Source organism: Echeneis naucrates, chromosome 15 (assembly GCF_900963305.1).
Source record: "Echeneis naucrates chromosome 15, fEcheNa1.1, whole genome shotgun sequence".
Taxonomy (NCBI): domain Eukaryota; kingdom Metazoa; phylum Chordata; class Actinopteri; order Carangiformes; family Echeneidae; genus Echeneis; species Echeneis naucrates.
Genome location: NC_042525.1, coordinates 8,087,513 through 8,106,988, shown reverse-complemented (window position 1 = coordinate 8,106,988; position 19,476 = coordinate 8,087,513). Strand labels below are relative to the sequence as shown.

The 19,476-nt window shown below is 42.9% G+C and overlaps 2 protein-coding genes across 3 annotated transcripts; one reads left to right on the top strand and one right to left on the bottom strand.

Annotated features, from left to right (window-relative positions):
* The first annotated feature begins 14 nt into the window (after positions 1–14).
* Positions 15–2,415, top strand: npm3 (nucleophosmin/nucleoplasmin, 3). Its single transcript, XM_029521509.1, has 5 exons — positions 15–168; positions 353–438; positions 549–668; positions 752–845; positions 1,628–2,415. The coding sequence occupies exons 1-5, from the start codon at positions 96–98 to the stop codon at positions 1,750–1,752; spliced, it is 498 nt and encodes a 165-aa protein (XP_029377369.1). The 5' UTR covers positions 15–95; the 3' UTR covers positions 1,753–2,415.
* A 6,726-nt stretch (positions 2,416–9,141) lies between these two features.
* Positions 9,142–18,727, bottom strand: trim8a (tripartite motif containing 8a). Of its 2 annotated transcripts, XM_029521189.1 has the most exons (8): positions 18,494–18,727; positions 17,402–18,005; positions 11,973–12,068; positions 11,285–11,518; positions 11,046–11,077; positions 10,736–10,851; positions 9,738–10,409; positions 9,142–9,396 (listed from the first exon to the last, which is right to left on the bottom strand). In XM_029521189.1, exons 2-7 carry the CDS (start codon positions 17,969–17,971, stop codon positions 9,751–9,753), a joined length of 1,707 nt encoding a protein of 568 aa, XP_029377049.1. In that variant the 5' UTR covers positions 17,972–18,005; positions 18,494–18,727; the 3' UTR covers positions 9,142–9,396; positions 9,738–9,750. The 2 variants fall into 2 exon arrangements, with proteins under 2 accessions (XP_029377049.1, XP_029377048.1); XM_029521188.1 differs by having other exon boundaries at positions 9,142–10,409.
* Between the last annotated feature and the right edge of the window lie 749 nt (positions 18,728–19,476).

Here is a 19,476-nt window from a genome sequence, read left to right as displayed (position 1 = left end):
ATCTGCGACGCGCTTGTTATTTTACGTGACAGCCACATTTAGCTGTAACGTGTCAACAGCAAAACCGGGAAAAAACTATTTGGTGCTCGGACAACATGTCTTTCCATGAAGATGAATCGGCGGATGTCGGACTCGCTGGACAATCAAAGTTGGAGAGCTTCCTGTTCAGTAAGAACAATTTAAATCCAGTTTCTCTCTGCGGCCACACACGTGGGTTACTTCTGTGAATCTGCCCCGAGTCCTGCAAAAACAAATCACCAGGCATTTCCTCCGCCATTAGACAGAGAGCTGAGTTCACATGAATGAAAAGAAACGGTGAGTTATTTAATCCTGGTCGTGCTGTTTCCTCCAGGCTGCGAACTGTCCTCCAAAGTCCCTTTCTACACTTTCCAGGGAGATGAAGAGGAGGACCTGGAGCACTTCCTTGAACTCAGAACAGTATGTACTATTGGAGGGATGGACACAGTGTGATCACATTACCAGCTCACTGAGGACTGAGCGACAATGTGAATAAAGCTCATCTAAATGTAACCCCCCCATTCTTGCAGATTTGTCTCGGGGAAGGTGCCAAGGAGGAGAGCAACGTGGTGGAGGTAACAGCCATGAACCACCAAGGAAAGACCATTTCTGTGCCCATCGCTAACCTTCACGTCAGCTGCCTGCCCATGGTACAGTGTTGTTGTGTACAAACCCGACCACACGACAGAGGCTGAAGTGCAGCAGCTTTGAACGTGTGCTGTTCTCTCCTTAGGTGAGTCTGGGAGAGTTCGAGCTGAAAGCCCCGGTGACCATGCGGCTCAAGGCTGGTTCAGGGCCAGTGACTGTCAGCGGGCTGCACCTCATTGGTAACAAAACCTTTTTAACCTTCTCAGTATTCTGTTTAATAATAAAATGTCATTCACATCAAAATAAATTAATGAGCATGTCAGATAATAAATTCTTTACAATGATAATGGAGTAACTATAAATTCTATTAAAAAAAAAAAAGCTCATGTTTAAGCTGAGAAGACAAAAATCAACAAAAAAATGAATCAAAAGCAGTTTTCATAATAAACCTTTACAGTCAAATCGCAGCAAAGTGGCAGTGCCCAGAATGTGAATATTTACTGATTTATTATTAGTATTTTTAACTGAATTCCCTATTTCAATCAATATAACGAGAATAACAGTTTTGATCAGTGTTTAGCACACATTGCCAATTAAGGCAATAAATAAGCAATTGTTATGACGTGTTTCTGGCGTTCCTTTTATACAGTTTCCTTGAAATTGATCCAATGGCAAGAAAAAGTATCTGGAGCAGTAAATTGTCCTTCAACTTTCTTCCTTTTTTTTTCTTTTTTTTTCCAAAATGAGATCTAAGACCTTTGCCATAGTAAGTATACTTTTATAAGTAGGCTGTGACGGAATATATATATATATATATATATATATATATATATATATATATATCAATCCGGCTGGAAAAGCGCTGTTTGGACCTTGTTCTTTTCATTTTTACAGCTTCATGCTATCAACTGTGCATGAGGCTGGGCAGATTAAATGAAACAACCTTTCTGACCTCATCATTAAATAATGGTAGGATTCAAATAAAGACAATGATTCAAAATGGCCTTCTGTTCTTTTGCAGCCTCAGAGGTTGAAGATTCAGATTTGTCCGATGAAGATGATGATGAGGAGGATGACGAGGACGACGAGGAGGAGGAGGAAGAGATCGCCCCCATTAAGCCAGCAAAGAAAAAGCAGAAGCATTAGGCGGAGAGGTCGCTGATGGGTTATTGGAGTGGCCTCACCCACTCCATGATGCGTTGTAAGAAATACCACAGATTTTTGTACCAGACGGACACATTTTACAGAGATACTACTTCTTCCACACAGCCATGTGAATGCCTGGTGTGGTGGCAGCTAAACATGCTGTGAGAGGAAACATCACAATGGGGCTCTGATGTTCTCGCCTCTCCTCTCAGACCGAGCAGTGTATTTACTAACTAACTGCGCTTTAGACATTCACTTACAGAAGAACTGTTTTTGCTATTAAATACTATCCAGTGTTTTATAGTGTCAATGATGCAGTCACCACTGCTGATGTGGTGGAAAACGTGTCTTTTACCACCAGTGGATTCTGGTGTTGTTTGAAGAGGCTGTTCTTTTAAAAGTAAAAACGGGTGTGTGAGTGAGTGAGTGTACATGTCAGACAGGTAATGAGTCTCCAGATGAATGGTGCATTTACGTGCATCTAGATTATTAAATGTTTCACAAGAGTATCTCCATTTGCAGTTGTTTCTAGTGCCAAGATACAGTTTTTCTACGTAAGATGTCAATCATAAATGTGAAGATTTTTTACTCATTGTGAATGCATCAGTTTGTTTTCATTTCATCTTCTTTTTTGAACTAATATAAATAAAATGGTCATTCTTAGCCTATTATATTAAAACATATAGTTTTTACATCAGCATGGTCAGTTAAGAATAGTTTCTTCACATCCTAGTAGCTTTTCATTTGTACGTTATTTACTCTAACTTTTTTTTTTTTTTTTTTAATCTAATGTCACTTAGAAGCAAGTAACAGCACTAGAGAATTAGTGCAGTAGGAGACTTTGGTACTAAATCTATTTAATAATTTGAAATGCAGAAGTGAACTGTCAACATGTAACCATTGAAAATATTTCTATGACTGCAGCACTTAAAGCCTCTGAAGCTTCAGATTCAGTTTTTTGTTAAAATATTTCACTTTTACTAAATACGAATGAAAAAAATGCATCTTGAAGGAAGATTACATATCGGAACCTGGCATCTAGTAAATGGACGGAGCCAACAGTGAATGAACAGTTGTTCTGGTTGTACAGCAGTAGAAAAACGTAGGGAGGTTTTAAGAGAAAACTATTTCTCTTTCAAAACTCCAAAACATGAAATAATGGAAACTGATTCAGTTTGCAGGAAGTGATGTGATGATGTGGGTTTTTCACGGCCTCAAAGGTTGTGAAGTTAAATTCAGTAGAATGAGTCATGACCGCTGGAAAAAAGTGAATCAGGAATAATATCTAATACGAAATGTACAGTTAGGCAAATTAACATCTTTACTTTTTTTTTTTTTTAATTTTGCCTGATCCTAACTGCTGCTCTGCAATGCTGCATGAAGTTACTGGCAAAATTTGCATTGATTGAAATTGTAAACCACCAACAATGGATAACTCGGGGTGCCAGTAAATGGTGTCATCCAAGTTAAAGCCTCATAAAGGCAGATGTGGTCGTATCATGTTACCATCCACGTCATCTACATACAAGCTTCAATCCCATCTGCCCTGTACAAACAGTAAGTGATACTGCTGCGAAGCTTGAAAGTTTCAGTCAAGATCTTCCTCATTACATTGATTCCACATTTGAAGGTGTTTCAGCCCACAATGACGGATTTATCAGGAGGATAACCGTCATCTGCAAATAATGACAAACATTTCATCAATCTCTCAGCCAATGTGGCATTCTCTAGTAAAAGCAAGCGTCCCGGAGATCAAACTGGAGCAGATAAAGAGAAGCATTAAGAATCAGGAGAAAAAAGGAAACGCAATAAAGTCTTTTCCCAGCATTCCCAGCCGACGATTTGTAAAGTACACAGCGCTCTGCTTAACCAGACAGGCCCTGCCCACTTATGAACTCCCACTATGCTCGTTTGCAGAGGTGCATGGAGGGATGTGACACTCTGAAAAAGAAAATGTGGAAAGAAATAATCTGCTGACAGATATGGCTGCATGACTGTGACTCAGAAGCACAGAGTCGGGAAGGGTTTGACGGTGAGAATGCTAAAGAAGCCACATTTCTGAGCATCACACATCCACAATGGCGCAACTCAAACACTACTCTTGTTCTGACAACTTAGTCATGCCAGATGCTGCCATGGTAACATGAGCAATGACCACCTGAGTGACGGCCTTGGTGGCAGCATTCTGTTCAGGAGGCAGGAATGAGCAGGGAGGAGCAAAGATACCATGTTTTCATCAGAGGAAGCTTTAATAGATAATTTTGAATTATTCTTATGTCTTACCCAAAGGTGTCCCAGTTGGTTGCCGTGGTAGTGACTCATCCCTCCCTCTGTGAGAGAGGATGGATGAAATAACAGCAGCACCAGCCTGTTATTTCCTGCTCCATATTTTGACGGTGCTTTCATTGAGTACCCAAGCTCTTTTGGGGGAGCGGGTGAAAGATTAATTAAATTATACACATTCAGAGAGAAAGCTCTGAGAGCATCACATGACGGAGAGCAAACCAACACTGTGTAACAAACTTACAACTTGTTAATATCAGTGGGAGCAGGTGCTGCTGCTTCTTATTTTCTGACTCATAAAACACATCCATCTTGTGTGTGCTTGAGTGGGAATTTGTGAACCTTTACACCACTTTTATTGGGTATAAGGGTTTTATTGTACAGCTTCTGTGCACCACCTTCACCTTCGTGTAGAGGTTACAGCTGTGAGTAACGCTCAGTTTGTAGCATGATCAGCAGCCGAGGAGCTTTTTAACAGAAATGTTATTGAAAATGAGGCTTTAATCTCATTGAATATCTCATAGGCAGATTTCAAAATGCAAAGATTTATACGGACTTTCCTGTTACGCCTATCTTTTTGTCATTTTGACAAATGTGTTTTTGTTGATTGTTTGTTTTTTTTATTAAAAGTGCTCATAAATTTCACCCTGCAGTTTTTTTCTTCTTATGCTTTCTACACTTCTAAAAGCATAAAATCATACAAACAATTGATTTACCAATTTTTTTCTAATTAATTGTGTCTTTTCTTTACTGAAAAAAAAGGGCGGTGTCATTAATTTCAACCCATTATGAGACTGTGGGAGATCTGTGGGAGTATTTGAGATGAGAACACACTCCACGGATGACTGATTTTTCAGTTTTGGTGGGACTTTCATCTGATTGACTGATGGTTGGAACGCACCATGTAGCAATTGGAGTGTAATCAGGTAACTTCAATGGAATCCAACTTCATCTTTGCCAGTTGTTGGATCTTCTTTATAAATATGGATGTGTGTGTAACATAAATGTGACACACAGCTCACAAATGTAATAAATGTCAGGGTCAAAGCACCTTCGGTTTGATTATTTAGGAGAACTGGGACTGATGCCGCGTTGGCAGCCCCGCTCAGACTAGTTTCAGATCATGTAAATAAATCCAAATCCAAATAATTTGTGTGAAATCATCCATTCAATTCAACCTTGAGTCCAAGTGGACATTTGCACGTAATTTCAAAAAGTTCCTTCAGCGCATTGCTGAGATATTTCATTCAAAAGGGCAAATCTGTGCTTTCTAAGGTCATCCAGACCTTGACCTTTCTTCAGTTCAACCTTTAGCCCAAATGTGTGCCAAATTTCAAGACATTACATCAAGGACTTAGTGAGACACTGCAACCTTCATCTTTGACCGTACAAATGCTGTACAAAATCAGTTTAACTCTCCTTGTGAATGTTTGTGCCAAAGTGGAAGAATTTCTGTAAATGTGTTACGTCCATGAAAGTCATGGAAGTGCAGAGAATCAGGCATAAAAACGGGCAGATTTCTTTATTGCCCGTCTCTAACGTGGCTTATTGTTACCGTCAACACTCTCAGTTCTGCCTCTCCATCATATCTATAGGACATTGCAGCACTTTTGCATCAGACCTTCAGCATCCAGCATTTTGAACGTGTCCATGTTGTTCATACATCCGGTTAATGGAAACTTTAAGTATTGCATCCAGTCGGCATTAGTGATCCAGTAGGGATGATTATGTGTTGGAACAGAGAGAGAAACATTGTGTCACTATATTAAAGTTCGAAGCGGAAAAGCTGGGGATTTTCTGGTGCCTGTGCAATAACTCCAGAGACAGTTGACTGAAGCTCTTCACTGTGTCTGTCTAATGCTGCAACATGTTCCCTCTGTGCACATGCGGCTCTTGTGCTGTCAGTTTTATCTGGCCCAAAGCGATGCAAAAGCTGGTCGATGAGGCAAACGACAGACTCAAAAGTAGAAGAGCTAATTGCCTCTGTTCTAGTAGTTTCTACGGCACCCTTTAGAGAAAATCAGCGGCGTAAACAGTAAATATTTTCCTCTAGAATGTTAAGGAAGAAATGTCTAAAGCGGTATACAAGAAAAATAAAATACTAAAAGATAAGATAAATTAATTATAGTTATTTAAAAAATCGTGAGTACGTACTTAATGAATTTCTCTCCTGCCTGTGTCACTATAGTGTCGCCAAAAGTTGCTATAGCAACAGCTGAAGCACGCCACTTTGCACTCTCTCTCCAAAACTGATGCAGCTGTCCTCCACAGAGAGACTCTGAAATGCCCTTTAATTCTCATCTGGCGTGTTCACATACACACACAGCCAACCTGCACACGACCTTCGTGTCTTCGCCTCATTCACTCGCATACAGCGTGTTCATGTTGCCAGTTTCCCTTCAGCTCAAAGACGACAGAGGACTGGTGTGTGTTACAATGATTTACACGAGCAAAAATAGACCTGGAGATCAATAAACATTGGCCATGGATCTTTGTCTTTGATGTCGGTGCATATGTGTGCGCCTGCGTGTGAACGCTGTTATCCGGGATTGTAGTTTTGGCACAGATTTCAAAGGCCTTATCAGATGAAGGTTAGGACTCTGTATGCTTGATGAATAGCTGCTCTGTATGCATTATGCTGTATACGTCCACACTCCTGTCGGTGTCACCGGGAGGAGGACTACTAACACAGTGTGTGTGCCCAGACTGATAACACTGATATTCACTCATTTATTACATTATAATACTTCAGCGCCGCCATGTCAGCAACCTCTCACTGAACTGATGGGACAGTTATACAAGCTGTGTGAAAGTAGGCTACTGGGACCACATCAGTAATAACCATGAAAGTTATAGAGGAAAACTCTCCCCTCCAATACTCTTCAGCGGTAGATTATATACAGTGTGAGTTGTTTTGTTTTTTTTTTACATAATCCTGCTGTTGACTATTTGTTTATTTCATCTTGTTGTGGTATGTATTAACTCTAAACGCCGAGTCTTTTGGATTAAACAGTGTCTTTTAGTTTGTGCAGCAGTGGATCTGTGGCTGTGATGTAAATGTTACAGAGCTATTAGTGACATCTCAGCAAGCAAACATCTGTTACATTACCAACATGTTATCAAATGTAAATACGCTCTGAGGAATCTGAATAAATGCTGGGCAAGAAAGTGTGTGTGTGAAAGAAACAGGGAGGGGAATTGTGCCCACTGTAACTCCAATAGTACCTCTAGCCACTGGCTAAAGCACACAAAGAACAGCTGCACAAAAGCTGACAGTTCCCCATGCATTTAACACACACACACACACACACACACACAACAGGCTCACGTTCTGCTGCAGGCAGGGGCGTGTTGTATCATACATACACAGCTCCAGCACACCTGCCACAACAGAGCACAGCTGTCAAGTGCATCACCCTTCACCCTATACACAACCTCAATGAGAACACACACACACACACACACACACACACACACACAGAATGAGCTTACCTCTGCACATATATGAGGAAGCATACACTAACTGGCTGATTGTGTGTTGACACCTGAGCATACATTCACTTGCACAACAGGACTCGACCTGTAAGTCTGTACATGAGGCGGTACAAACCAAAAACAAACTGCACCCGCTATACACCTCGAATCAAGCCTAATGTCTGTGCTAATCCAAGGATTGGAAAATAATGTTAGCGAAATAAAATTAGGCCGTGTGATCTGTCGGAGTAATTCAAAATATTACTTGAGACATCTAACAGAAAATAATGATTTCAAATATTTGAACTATTTTCAAAGAAAAGGAAAAGTCAGTTTTCTTGAATATTTTAAACTCTAAATTGGACCTTTTTACTGGTTAAAATGGTGTGGCTGATAAATGTGCAACTATAAATGAAATTATTTATATGGATTCAATTAATAGCATGGCCTCCCTCAAAATATCTACTGTATGTTTTATTAATAACACACACAGAGAAGGAACACTACACAAGGGGAATGCTAATAGGCTTACACACACACACACACACACACACACACACACACACACAAAATAAATGTCAAATTGATGCCACACTGTAACTAAAGCTCGGCTCCTCCTTCTCCTCTGCCTCATCTGTTTGCTATCCAAGTGTTCCGGCTTTGTTGGAAATATCAAAAATGTTATTAATTCACATTTAAAAAATAAAAACCGGACTAGAGAAAACAAAGAATGAAACAGCAGGGCAGAACATTTTATAACCAATAAATAAGCAATGCGCCTGACTTGCTCTGCCCCCCTTCCCAAAACCCTCTAACCATTCTTCCTCCGCTCCACGCCGCCCCTCAGCTCGCTCCCTCTCACCATCTTACTAAGGGGGAGGGGAGTGATGAAAGGCATATGAGTGACAGAAGTAGATGACTATACTGTCCCAGCCCTCATTAAAACTCTGCGCTTATATCATCCGCCACTCTGACCCTCCTCCTCCTCCTCCGCATCAAGTCCTAGTAAATGATACCCCGGGAGAGGGGGCGAGAGAGAGAGAGGGTGAGGGGGAGACAAGGGAGGGAGGTGCTGCTCATCAGTTATTCCTGTTCTGTGACCTAACTTGACAACCAGCTCCAATAATGAGACAAAGAGGGATGAGACAGAGACTTTGCCAGAGACCAGGATGTTGACAAGGAAGTGAACTGTCCTAAATTGGCAGATAATGGGCCTGCTGTTGCACAGTCTAACAAATCATTGTCCAAACCTCCTCCACCATGTTCTGAGATTCCTCCGAATACAGCAGATCACACACATGTTGTCACCCCGTGTCTTTTTTTTCCATCTACTAACCTTAACCTCTGAATAGACCGTGGGTGAGTTACAGAGTGTGAGGCACTGTAATAATGGCTTTTCTTTTTTTTTTCTTAACAGGAAACTCTTGACATTTCAACTGTAACCCACAGATTCAGACTGCAAAACCCCTTAAACTAAACAAAATCCCACAAAGTGCTTCTCCATACAAATGTACCACACACAATAATAACTCACAATGTCCAAAATAATAAATATTAAGCAATTAAAAGCCAACAAGTTTACATTAGGATCTGCAAATAAATGCTTAAAGTACACAAACATGTAATTTAATATGCATGTTTATTCAATATTTTTCCACTGGTTTTGGTTTATTCATAATCCTATATAAAAATTCATGAAAAACCTGACAAGCAGTTGTAGTCCAGTGTGTTTGGAAAGCCACATGGACTTTGGAGTGCATGGAGAGGCTCCCTGCATGCTTTAAGCTGCAAACAGGAAATAATCGAGAGCTAGGAACTTGCACGTACATTAAGAGCGCGTTAACAGTCTTTTTAGGCACTGAAGTCTCTGGAGTCCTGTGTCAGGACCTGCGGTGAAAGATATGTTGTTTCTTAGTTCACTGCTTGAATGGATTTAAGACTACATCATTCACATTAGCACTTCCAGTTGAACTGAAACAGAAAATAAATAAAATAAAACAAAAAAAAAAATGGTATTAGAATTACAACATTGCAGCCGTTATTGTATTTCAGGTAAACGGAGTAAACAGAGCTACCAGAGTTAAAACAGCAAGATTTACCAAAATAGGGTAAAGTAAAAGGAAAAGTATAATTACCATGAAGGGGTGTTGGAGACACACAGTTATCTCTGAACCAAAACGGGAAGTAAGAAAAAGCAAACATGGAAATTCTGAAAAAAAGGAACAAACCTATTTGTGTTTATTACTTGGTCCCATAATGCTTGGTTGAAGACTGACCATACAGCCCGTAGAAGTTGGGGTGCCTGCCTGTCTGTGAGGCCTCCATCAGTCCCCTGATGGGAAAATGCTGTAGCGGCTGGCTCGCAGAGAGCGGCGCATGTTGGGGAAACTCCTGAGAGGTCACCGAGGGGAAGGAGTCCGGCGCTGGGTATGGAGGCCGGGCACGGGCAGTGGGGCTCCTGGAGCAGCAGCAGTTATTCAGAGTACACATCAGCACTTTCCTCCCTTCGTACATGGCTTGTTGTGAGGCACCTCCATTGGGGAAGTGGGAGGAGGGGAATAAGGTCCCTGAGTGGTGACTAGAGCTGGGCGCCAGACCCACCATGTGATGGGCCGAAGCGTCGAGAAAGCGACTGTGGCCGGGGCCTGGGTGAAGGTTCTGGGAGAGGCCTTCGGAGGAGAACATGGACGAAGCACAATGATTCTGCTCTGGCAGGAAGGGTTTTTTGCTGCTGTAGAGCAACGGTGGTGGATCCTGGGAGGTGGAGTTTTCTGTGCTACTCCCCAGGAAGGCCATGTTGTACTTCCTCTTCTGCATTCCTGAACTTGTCCCCATTTGGGAGCCAGTAGAGCTCACGTGAGCCTGGACAAGCTCAAGAACAGGTGCCTCGTTGAACGGTTCTGAGACAGCAAAGTAAATGTGGGACAGAAACAGATGCTGATTAATCCTGAATAAATCTCACTGATGTCATACAACAACTCTTTTGGCAGATATTAAAATACAACGTTCAATCTCATTGAAATGGCCCATTTTTATTTAGAACCTGGTACCGAAAAGCCATCTCCACCAGTATCTGGAGAATGTGATTAATAGGCAGGGGCACCTCTGTTAAACCACATGCTTCATACCAGAACAAAGCAACTGCTGCTCCAGCAATATGCACATAGAACTTAATTGTGCAGCCCTCCTTTTGAACGTGTTATATCTCATTGGATTTCTGTCTCACCTTCCAGCATTTTTCGCAGGTTCTTCTCTCTCGTAGTGAGTTCAGATAGTAAATGATGAGAGTTGAGCTGGCCCACTCGGAGTGGAGGTATGCTACTACTCAGGTGTGAGTTAGATCTATAAAAGAAAACAAACAAACAAACAAGCATGCAGAACAGACTCAGTAAGAAATTTGCACACTTGCTCCAGACAAAGAGCAACACTCACGGCTGTTTTTCGGCTTTTTAAAATATATTTGATAAAATGCTGAACGGTACAACATCTGACAAATACAAGTGAAAGTGAAATAGAATAGAGATAACAGTGTTTACCTGTCTATTAGCAGCTGGTATGGTTTTGTATTCTGAAAAAAGACAGGATAAAATAAGACACAACAATCATTCAGACTCACCATCTGCCAAATTGAAGAGCTACAATGATTAGAAAAGAACAGATGGGTTTGGTGTTGTCTGTCTGTGCAGATTATATACACGCAACATTGTTTGTTACACATGGGATGTGTGTGGCAAATCCTTTGAAGCCCAATATTTAATTTGGTGGATGCCAGTACCTTAACGAAGTTAATGCTCTCCGCTCTCTGGAAGAACGTTTGTACTGAGCTCATGAGTTTTTCCGCTTCCTGTCGCTTCTCATTGAGCTGCAGAACCTGCTGGGAGTTTTTCCTCACGTACATGGTGCAAGTGTTCTCCAGCATCTGCAACGTTTCTGCTTGGTTTGCTTCTAGTAGCGTGTGCATCCTCTGGTACTGGGCCCTCACATGCTCCTTCAGTTCAGACACTGCATCCTGTAGAGTGCGGACAGGCCGGAGTCAAGTGGAAAACACATTCGTAAATGCATTCAGACGAACCGTGCAAATTATACTGTTCAACCTTCAAAAGTAGTTGTGTAATGTAAACTATGACTCAAGGCTCATCCCTTTCCTGACCAAACTTTCCTTAATCTGTCGTTTGTGAGTCCCTCAGGAATGATAATTTAACTATTTTCCATCTTTAACCAGTTGTTTCTGCAATTTCCTTTCATAAGCATCAAAGCTGCGTATAAAGGAAAACATCATTGAACAGGAAATTACATGAAAATGTCTTTTTAAAACGACTGAATATTTCAATCAAGAGCAATGGTTTGGCATGTTCAATTAAAATATATACATATACATATATATATATATACGTTATTCTTTTTTTCTTTCTTTCTGACATTTTCTCACACAATGTCTAAACAATGTGTACGTTGTACTGGACCTTCATCAGTGTCTTGTCTGACTCCAGCTTGGTGAGCTGCTCATCGATGTTCTGAACACGACCCTCCAGTCTGTCTTGCTGCCTCATTAGCATGGCCTGTGGGGAGATGACATACAAGAGATTGATGAGACAGATGAGCAGGATACACTGGAAAAAGAAAGAAATACACACACGCACACACACAATGAAAGTTTCTTAAAAACTACAACTCTGCTGGGACCTCAGGAAACCTGGCCGCTGTTCATGAGTCGCTAGGACAACCTCCTCCACAATCCTGATTAGACGGAGATGGAGGAAACGACAGCTGCCAGCGACAACCACATGTATTTATCCATTAGGAAAGCACCAGCAAAGTCAAACACAATTGCATAAATCCATCTCCGATTGCTTGTAGGTTTATCAGGGACCTTCTACACCAAATGAAGTGCATTGTTGGGAGCAGGCTGCTTCCTCTGTGGGCTGAGTCAGAGTGCAAAAGGAGCCAAGGGGCAGTAAAAGAACTGGTAAACATAATCCTTCTCCATTTACAGCAGGAAATGCAAATCAATCTACAGACACAGGCTGACAGCAAACTAAGAACGGGGGAGGGCAGGTACATTTTATAATGAACTATTTCTGAATGGGAAAGGCCCCCTGCACAAGTAAGAGAAAGCCTGCTGTCATGGAAACAAAGCTGTGTGTATGTATTTATATGTGAAAGCTAATGTGCATGATGGAAAAGGAGGGCGCAAGAAGCGGGGCTGTCACACCACCCCTCTCTTCGCTCTCTTCTTGCCACATGCATTGCTCTCATTGTTTGCGTTGCCCTCCGTGTCAGTGACAGATTGTCATGTCTGTGTGTACAACGCTGGGGCCTGCTCTCTCCCTCCGCATGAGTGTGCATGGGATAAAGGGAGCAGGGAGGAGAGGCAAGGCAAAGTGCCGTGCAGCTCACAGATAGAGAAAGTGAGAAAGACACACAAAAAGCCAGTGAAAGCAACAGAGAGAAAGTTTAAAGCGCAGCACAGAGATAGAGAGAATGAGGACATTCCTGCAGTCTCTAGTGACTGAGTTTCAGGGTATCTACATTGTGGTATCGCAGCAACAGGCCTCTTCAGCTGCTTACAGCACTCATGGAGTCTTATGTAGAACAACTGGCTGGTCTCAACACTATGCCAGCCAACATTTGCAGTAGTCCATCGAGTTTCTAACATAAAAAACCAAGGGATACTATGACCCATATTAAATACTAGCCAATCCATAACCCTTTTTTGTTTGCTTGCATGTTCTTTAAAACTGTCCTTTTTAGAGAGGAAGATGGCTCATCGTTTTGTCACTTGGGGAACAGCAGAACTATTTCTGTCTGCACAGTTTCACAATATAAGATGACTTGGATTGTGACACGGACTTCAGACTACTGACAATAGACGCACCAACAAGGAAAAGAGCACATCACAAAGAAAATGTGTTTGTTAAAGCGTGATAATTTGTGTTTTAAAGCCATTTGCTCATTTCAATGTTAGCCTGTCCCTATACGGTGACAGAGTGTTATTTGATGATGCGCAGATATCTTTAAAGTTTTTTATCTGACACCAAGCAGCTGTCGCATTTGACGATGGTGGACCAAGTCAGTTAAGTTACCTTGATGTCATTAAGTTTAAACAATTAGCCTAAATGAAGGATGCTAAAAAGCTCCATAGAGCTGAGGGAAACTGCAGAGTCAGCTGAAAATCCTCTATGTGATCATCTCCTCACAAGTCCCTCACATTAAGCATAATGAAATGATCCATTGTTAATATAAAAATATTGATCAGTGCAGCTTAAGTGCTCAGAGGAAAATCTAACATTTCCATTAATTTGATTACATGCCTTAATTGTTCTCCAGCGGCATTGCCGTGTTGACTTTGAGTGTTAAAGGCAATCCCATCAGGAGTGCATTTTATTGTTTTTTAACTGAAGCCTGTACTATGTGAGCATATGGCAGGGCCTAGAAGGAGGTGAAATGTCATAAAATGGTTCTTGGGCAAAATCAGTAAGGTGCGGTAATTTTTTATTTTGGAGGAATTTAACTGACAGCAACATAAACTACTGAAATTCATATGAAAATCCCTCCGTAGCATGTTTTCGTTTGTTGAGTAAACAGTGTGGTTTCCGCATGAGCTGCACCAGATTAAAACATGTTGATGTTTTAATTACAGTGGTGCACAGTTGTTTTTATTGCATCTGTATCACTGGATCATTGGAGGCCGGATGCGTTCATATAGCCTGCATGTATTCATTATGTTTGGCAGGTTTTAAACATGCAAACAAACACAGGCTATTTATACAAGATGATCCTGGGGATGGACAAGAACCTGAAAGCAGGGATCTGATAAAAGCTCTCAGGATCTGGAGTCCCAAAAACTGCCTCCTAGCACCTCTTCAGCCAGTGAACGTTAGTGGAGGGGACATCAAAGTGGTGCCGGACTACAAATACCTGGGAGTTCACCTGGACAACAGGTTGGACTGGTCCCCTAACGCAGATTCACTCGACAGAAAAGGGCAGAGCTGCCACAGATCCTTAGACATCTGCTGAAAGACGCTGCAGATGTTTTAGCAGTCTGCGGTGGTAAGTATAATGTTCTATGCTGCAGTCTGCTGGGGAGGCAGCAGAAAACAAAAGGATGCAAGGCAGCTGGTCAAACTGGTGGAAAGAGCTGGCTCTGTGACTGGAACCAGATTAGACGCGCTGGGGGCTCTGGTGGAGTGATGCACACAGAGGAAGGCAGAAACTGTCTTAAAATACTTGGACCATCCACTTCACAACATCCTAGTGGATCAGAGAAACCACAGCAGTGGGCGGTTAATCCATCTACAATGCAGGATGGAAAGATATAGAAAATCATTAATTCCCACTGACATCAGACGTTCCAACTCCTATTAGAAGATGAGATACCAAACAGCAGAATTTCCCTCCAGGGACTAATAAGGCACGTCTGATTCTGATTGTGGTTTTGTTTTGTTAAGTAGATATTGGCAGTAAGTAACATTATATGTATGTACTTCTGAGCAGAGGTGGGGAGGCATTCTGGAGGCAGTACATGAAAGGAATCTGTCACATTTTCCCATCTTCTCACCAGCAGCGATCTCATTGAAAATCGGCAGTGGCCCTTAATCTTGTGACACATCCCACACCTGTACTCCATCAACACACCACACACTGCTTATGGAAGAGGCACTTTCAGCTAAACAATCCTCTTCAAACAGTCTGATAATACCCACAGCAAGCTCACATGGTACCTCGTTGGTTGGCTGTGGGTCGTGTTTCATCCAGAACGGTGTGTGCAATGCTTTGAAACCTTTTAAGGTGGTTCACTTGCATTAACAATCACTGTTTTAACAGAGAATAAAATCTCAGTAGCACCTGTACCTTTTGCATGACTGTTGTACAACAAGGGGAGAACACTTTGTGGGTTATTGCTATTATAAACATTGCGCGGCTGCCTTGTGGGAGTTGGCTTCACATAATGGCAGCAGCTTTTCTCTGCCTAGATGCTTCTGCTCAACAACCACGTCTTCCTCATTTTGCCATGTTTCCTCCAATTCCCTTTTCTTCTTGTGTGCTTGAAATAGCATACAGGGGCAGAAGCAAACTGTCTGGTTACAGATCTCTCTAGCGGGGTGAAAGCCTACCTTTATCAAGATTCAACCCACCAATGATCACTTTCCCTACTGTCCTATTTAGGCATCCAGACACCCGCGGGTTGCCAGGAAGCTCATGTTTAAATGAGGAGCCTCAGGCTCAATGAACAGAGAACCTCTTTCACAATCAACTGAGAACTATTCCCCACGTCTGATGTCAATGGACTGCCCTCAGCATTCTGGGGAACTGACTCACTCCAGCCCAGATACAAGAAAGTGCAAACAGTAGAGCTTCCATGAGGGATGGTTTCTTGCTGAGATGCCTGAGAAAACTGAGAAGAGGCTGTGTGGGAGTGCTCCACCTCTGCCTGTCCCACAAATGACATTACTATAATGTTTTCTTCCTTTCACATCCCAAATTTAACAGCACACCTGGAAAAGGTTACAGTAAAATCTCTTTTGAGAGCCAAACTAACCAAAGACATGAACATAGAACATAAAATAGTTTTCCCTCCTTGTTTATCCAAAAAAGGAACAGAGGTACTGCCAGGGAAATTTTTTTATAATTTTACCAAAATAGACCATAGCTCTGTCAAGGAGAACAAACTCTAGAAAGAGATGATGAGAAGTCACACTGGCCTCAAATTGCTTGAACAATTGACTCAGCATCCACAAAGAAGTGAAACTTTTCGGCTCTTGCCACATGTATCAATATTCGAGTGCACTCTGTTCAAAGGCACGTCCAATGCAGAGTGTTCATCTGAGAGGATCCAGGAACTCCAGGATAACTCCATTTATACAGAAAGCATACAGTTGTGAAAGACCAAAAAATGGGTGGGTATGTGCATGTGTGTGTGTGTGTGTGTAGAGCAGCTGTGGAAAGGGCTGAACAGACATCTTTTGTCCCAATAATAGCTCTGAACCAGAGCAACAGTTTGCACCAAAGACATCTACCAATTTAGAACTTTGTGATCTACACACTGGAAAAAAAAATGTGCCTGTAACTTTCCCGACTGGAATAATGTGATCATCAAATGTTTCAACAAGACCACAACACGACAGATGCTAAAAGTAACCTGATTCTCACTATAACCTCTGCAGAGATAGGAATGTATAAAAGGCAGCGTGGGTGGTTGTTTTTTCACACCTTGGCACTTGCATTAGACTTGTGAAAAGAGAGTGAAATGAAATAAAATATAGAAATAAAGAAAACACCGAGGTGGACACAACCATGCCATGCACGACAAGCGAGATATAAACCTCCATGCAACCTGATGTCAACCGCGGCAGATCATTATTCCCCTCTTGTGAGTGAGGTCAACACAAACAGGATCTATGCTCCTCTTTCCCCTTGGAAATTTCATGACATTCAACAACACGTGGGAATGTTTGAAATGCAAAGTGATAAACCTCCTGTCTTGTGGGCATGCTATAAATCTGAGTTTCTCTCTCTCTTCATACATCGGCTTCGTCAGTGATCATTTCCTGACATAACAAACCTACCAGCCAAGTGCGTGGACCCACCCCTGCTGCTCATTGGGGTTATCATTTCCGGTAAATGTGGATTGCATCACAACACTTACCCCGGGGCACAGAGTGGCTAAAGTGAAGGTGTGGCAGTCTGAAGTGGGTGCTATGAGGTGAGACAAAGAGGCGAAGAAAGGAAGCCTGACAGAAGGGTGAACTGAGGGGAATTTGCTTCCTTCAAATTCAAAGCAAAACCCATGAAAGAAAGTGAATCACATTTTGACTGTCACCTGCGTTTAAGCTCACAGCTGAAAGTGAATTGCTGAGTGGGAGAGAGAGAGAGAGAGAGAGCGAGAGTGTACCTGCATTTGTATGCGTTGTGTATCCACATCACAGACTGTATGTCTTTGGTTAGTGCAATGAGAGATGCAGCAGAACGGACACAGAGCCACCTGCTCCTCCTCACAGTGCAGCAGCCTGTACTCCTCATGGCTGGGGCAGGTCCAGGCGCTCAGCTCCTCGGCGTCCACTAACAGGTGTCCGGGGGCGGCACAGGGCTGCTGCAGGTGAGTCTGGATGTGGGTCTGGCAGCAGGGCTCCTTGCAGCGCAGACAGACCTTCCTCACCGGCAGCTGGGGGCCTCGTCTGCAGAGGACACACTGGAGCACGGCGGGGGCTTTCTCGGTGTTCAGCGCGTTGAATCGTTTCACAATGTTGGCCAGCTTGAAGTTCTTCTCCAGTGCGGGTTTCTGACTGTAGTCGTGGTTGCACTCGGGACAGCGGACCGCAGCGCTGTCTTTGGCCCACGCCTCTGAGATGCAACCCTTGCAGAAGTTGTGCTTGCATGGCAGCTGGATGGGCTCATCGAACACATTCAGGCAAATGGGACACAGCAGTTCCTCCTCCAAGCAGTTTTTCCAACTCGCATCCATGACTTCCTGTGGATCCAAACTGATGGTGGTGTGACTGAAAGGAGCCAAAGCTGAGGATTAATTTTCTGAAGGTGTGCTGCTGCTTTCGGCACTGAGCTGTGTTTTCACACACATGAAGTGTCGTTACTTTACATCCTGTCTAAAACGGTACACGGAGATGTGGGCCACCAAAAATGAACTCACACAAAGCAGCGGCAACAAAAGTGTCAAACTTGTTCAGCACATTGTCATAATAAACAAACAGCTGATGATGTTGTTGTTGTTTTTTTTTTTTTTTTTTTTGGATCAGCGGATACGACCGGCGGCGTCTGAAAGCGACAACTTGATCCAAAAAAAAAAAACAAAAAAACCCAAACAAACAAACAAAAATCGCCCTGAGAAGCAGACTGATAAAATATCAGACGTGATATTATTATTATTTTATTTTTTTATCCGAAGAGAGCAGCGCATTTTGTCAGAAAACATGACATTAACCTGCCGAGCTAAATCAGATGAATTCTCACGGAGGAAAATCCGCCTCACCAACTATTTTCCGTCCATGCCGTCGGGGGACACCGGTGCACCTTTAAAGCCTCGGAGCTGATCACAGCGCTGTGCCCGGCACCGAGCTCATCTCTTCGGGCTTGGAGGAGATTCCCGGACCGCCGGTCAGCTGCTTTCGCTTTCCCGTCAACTCTTTGACTAATATTTGCTCGTAAGCGGCGCAGCCAGCCTGACTGTGACTTGTCGGGAGGGAGCTCAGCGCTTTCACACCGACTGCCCCCCTCCACCTCCTCCTCCTCCTTCCCTTCCTCCGATAACGTGACCCGTCAGAGTTGATACACGGACCGGGGGGAGGAGCCCGGAGGAGGCAGGCAGGCCGGCAGGCAGACCGGCGGCCGGGGGACGACCGGGGGACGACCGGGGGGACCGGGGTCGGGAGGGGGGTCCTGTCTGGCCGGGACACTCTGTATCCCAGGCTGAGTTTAAAGGCTGTCTGCTCTGGCTTTGACTAATGGCGATATCTGAGGTTAATCTAGTTTGGTTTGTGGCTAAATGATTTACTGCTGCTTATTAATCAGTTACAAGCTCCGATTGAGACAAACGTTTAGGCTGTGTGCGTTTAAACATCTGGTCTGCAGGTCCAGTCGATATTTCTGCGCCATAAATGACTAAATAAGTAGTGTTTGTTAACCAGGTTCCTTCGTGCTTTAAATTCCTTATCATCTTGAGTAAAGTAACGTTGAGTTAACAGGCGGGGCCCTGGAGGTGAATTTCCCTGGGGATAAATAAATATCTACCTACTTCAGCTTCAGGAAAAGCAGCCTAATGTCACTGTCAGACCACTCACCGTCCTGGGAAAGCTTTTCAGGACATGCACTCAGACATTCATGACCTCAGTGTGTTGCCTATTATTGGTATAATTGGTAATTAGAGACTGAGAAACCCATGAATAGTTAAAAACAGATGGCCAACAGTATATAGAATGAGTTACCTCAAGCCAAAGCCATTAATAAGAGTTACCA

Excerpts from the sequence above, each read along its gene's own strand:
- npm3 (XM_029521509.1), top strand. The coding sequence starts at position 96 with ATGTCTTTCCATGAAGATGAATCGGCGGATGTCGGACTCGCTGGACAA. Across the intron at positions 169-352 it reads GTTGGAGAGCTTCCTGTTCA|GCTGCGAACTGTCCTCCAAA; the intron begins GTAAGAACAATT and ends TGTTTCCTCCAG. Across the intron at positions 439-548 it reads ACTTCCTTGAACTCAGAACA|ATTTGTCTCGGGGAAGGTGC; the intron begins GTATGTACTATT and ends CCATTCTTGCAG.
- trim8a (XM_029521188.1), bottom strand. The coding sequence starts at position 17,971 with ATGGATGCGAGTTGGAAAAACTGCTTGGAGGAGGAACTGCTGTGTCCC. Across the intron at positions 11,078-11,284 it reads AGAGCATTAACTTCGTTAAG|AATACAAAACCATACCAGCT; the intron begins GTACTGGCATCC and ends GTCTTTTTTCAG. Across the intron at positions 10,410-10,735 it reads CCTGCGAAAAATGCTGGAAG|AACCGTTCAACGAGGCACCT; the intron begins GTGAGACAGAAA and ends TTGCTGTCTCAG.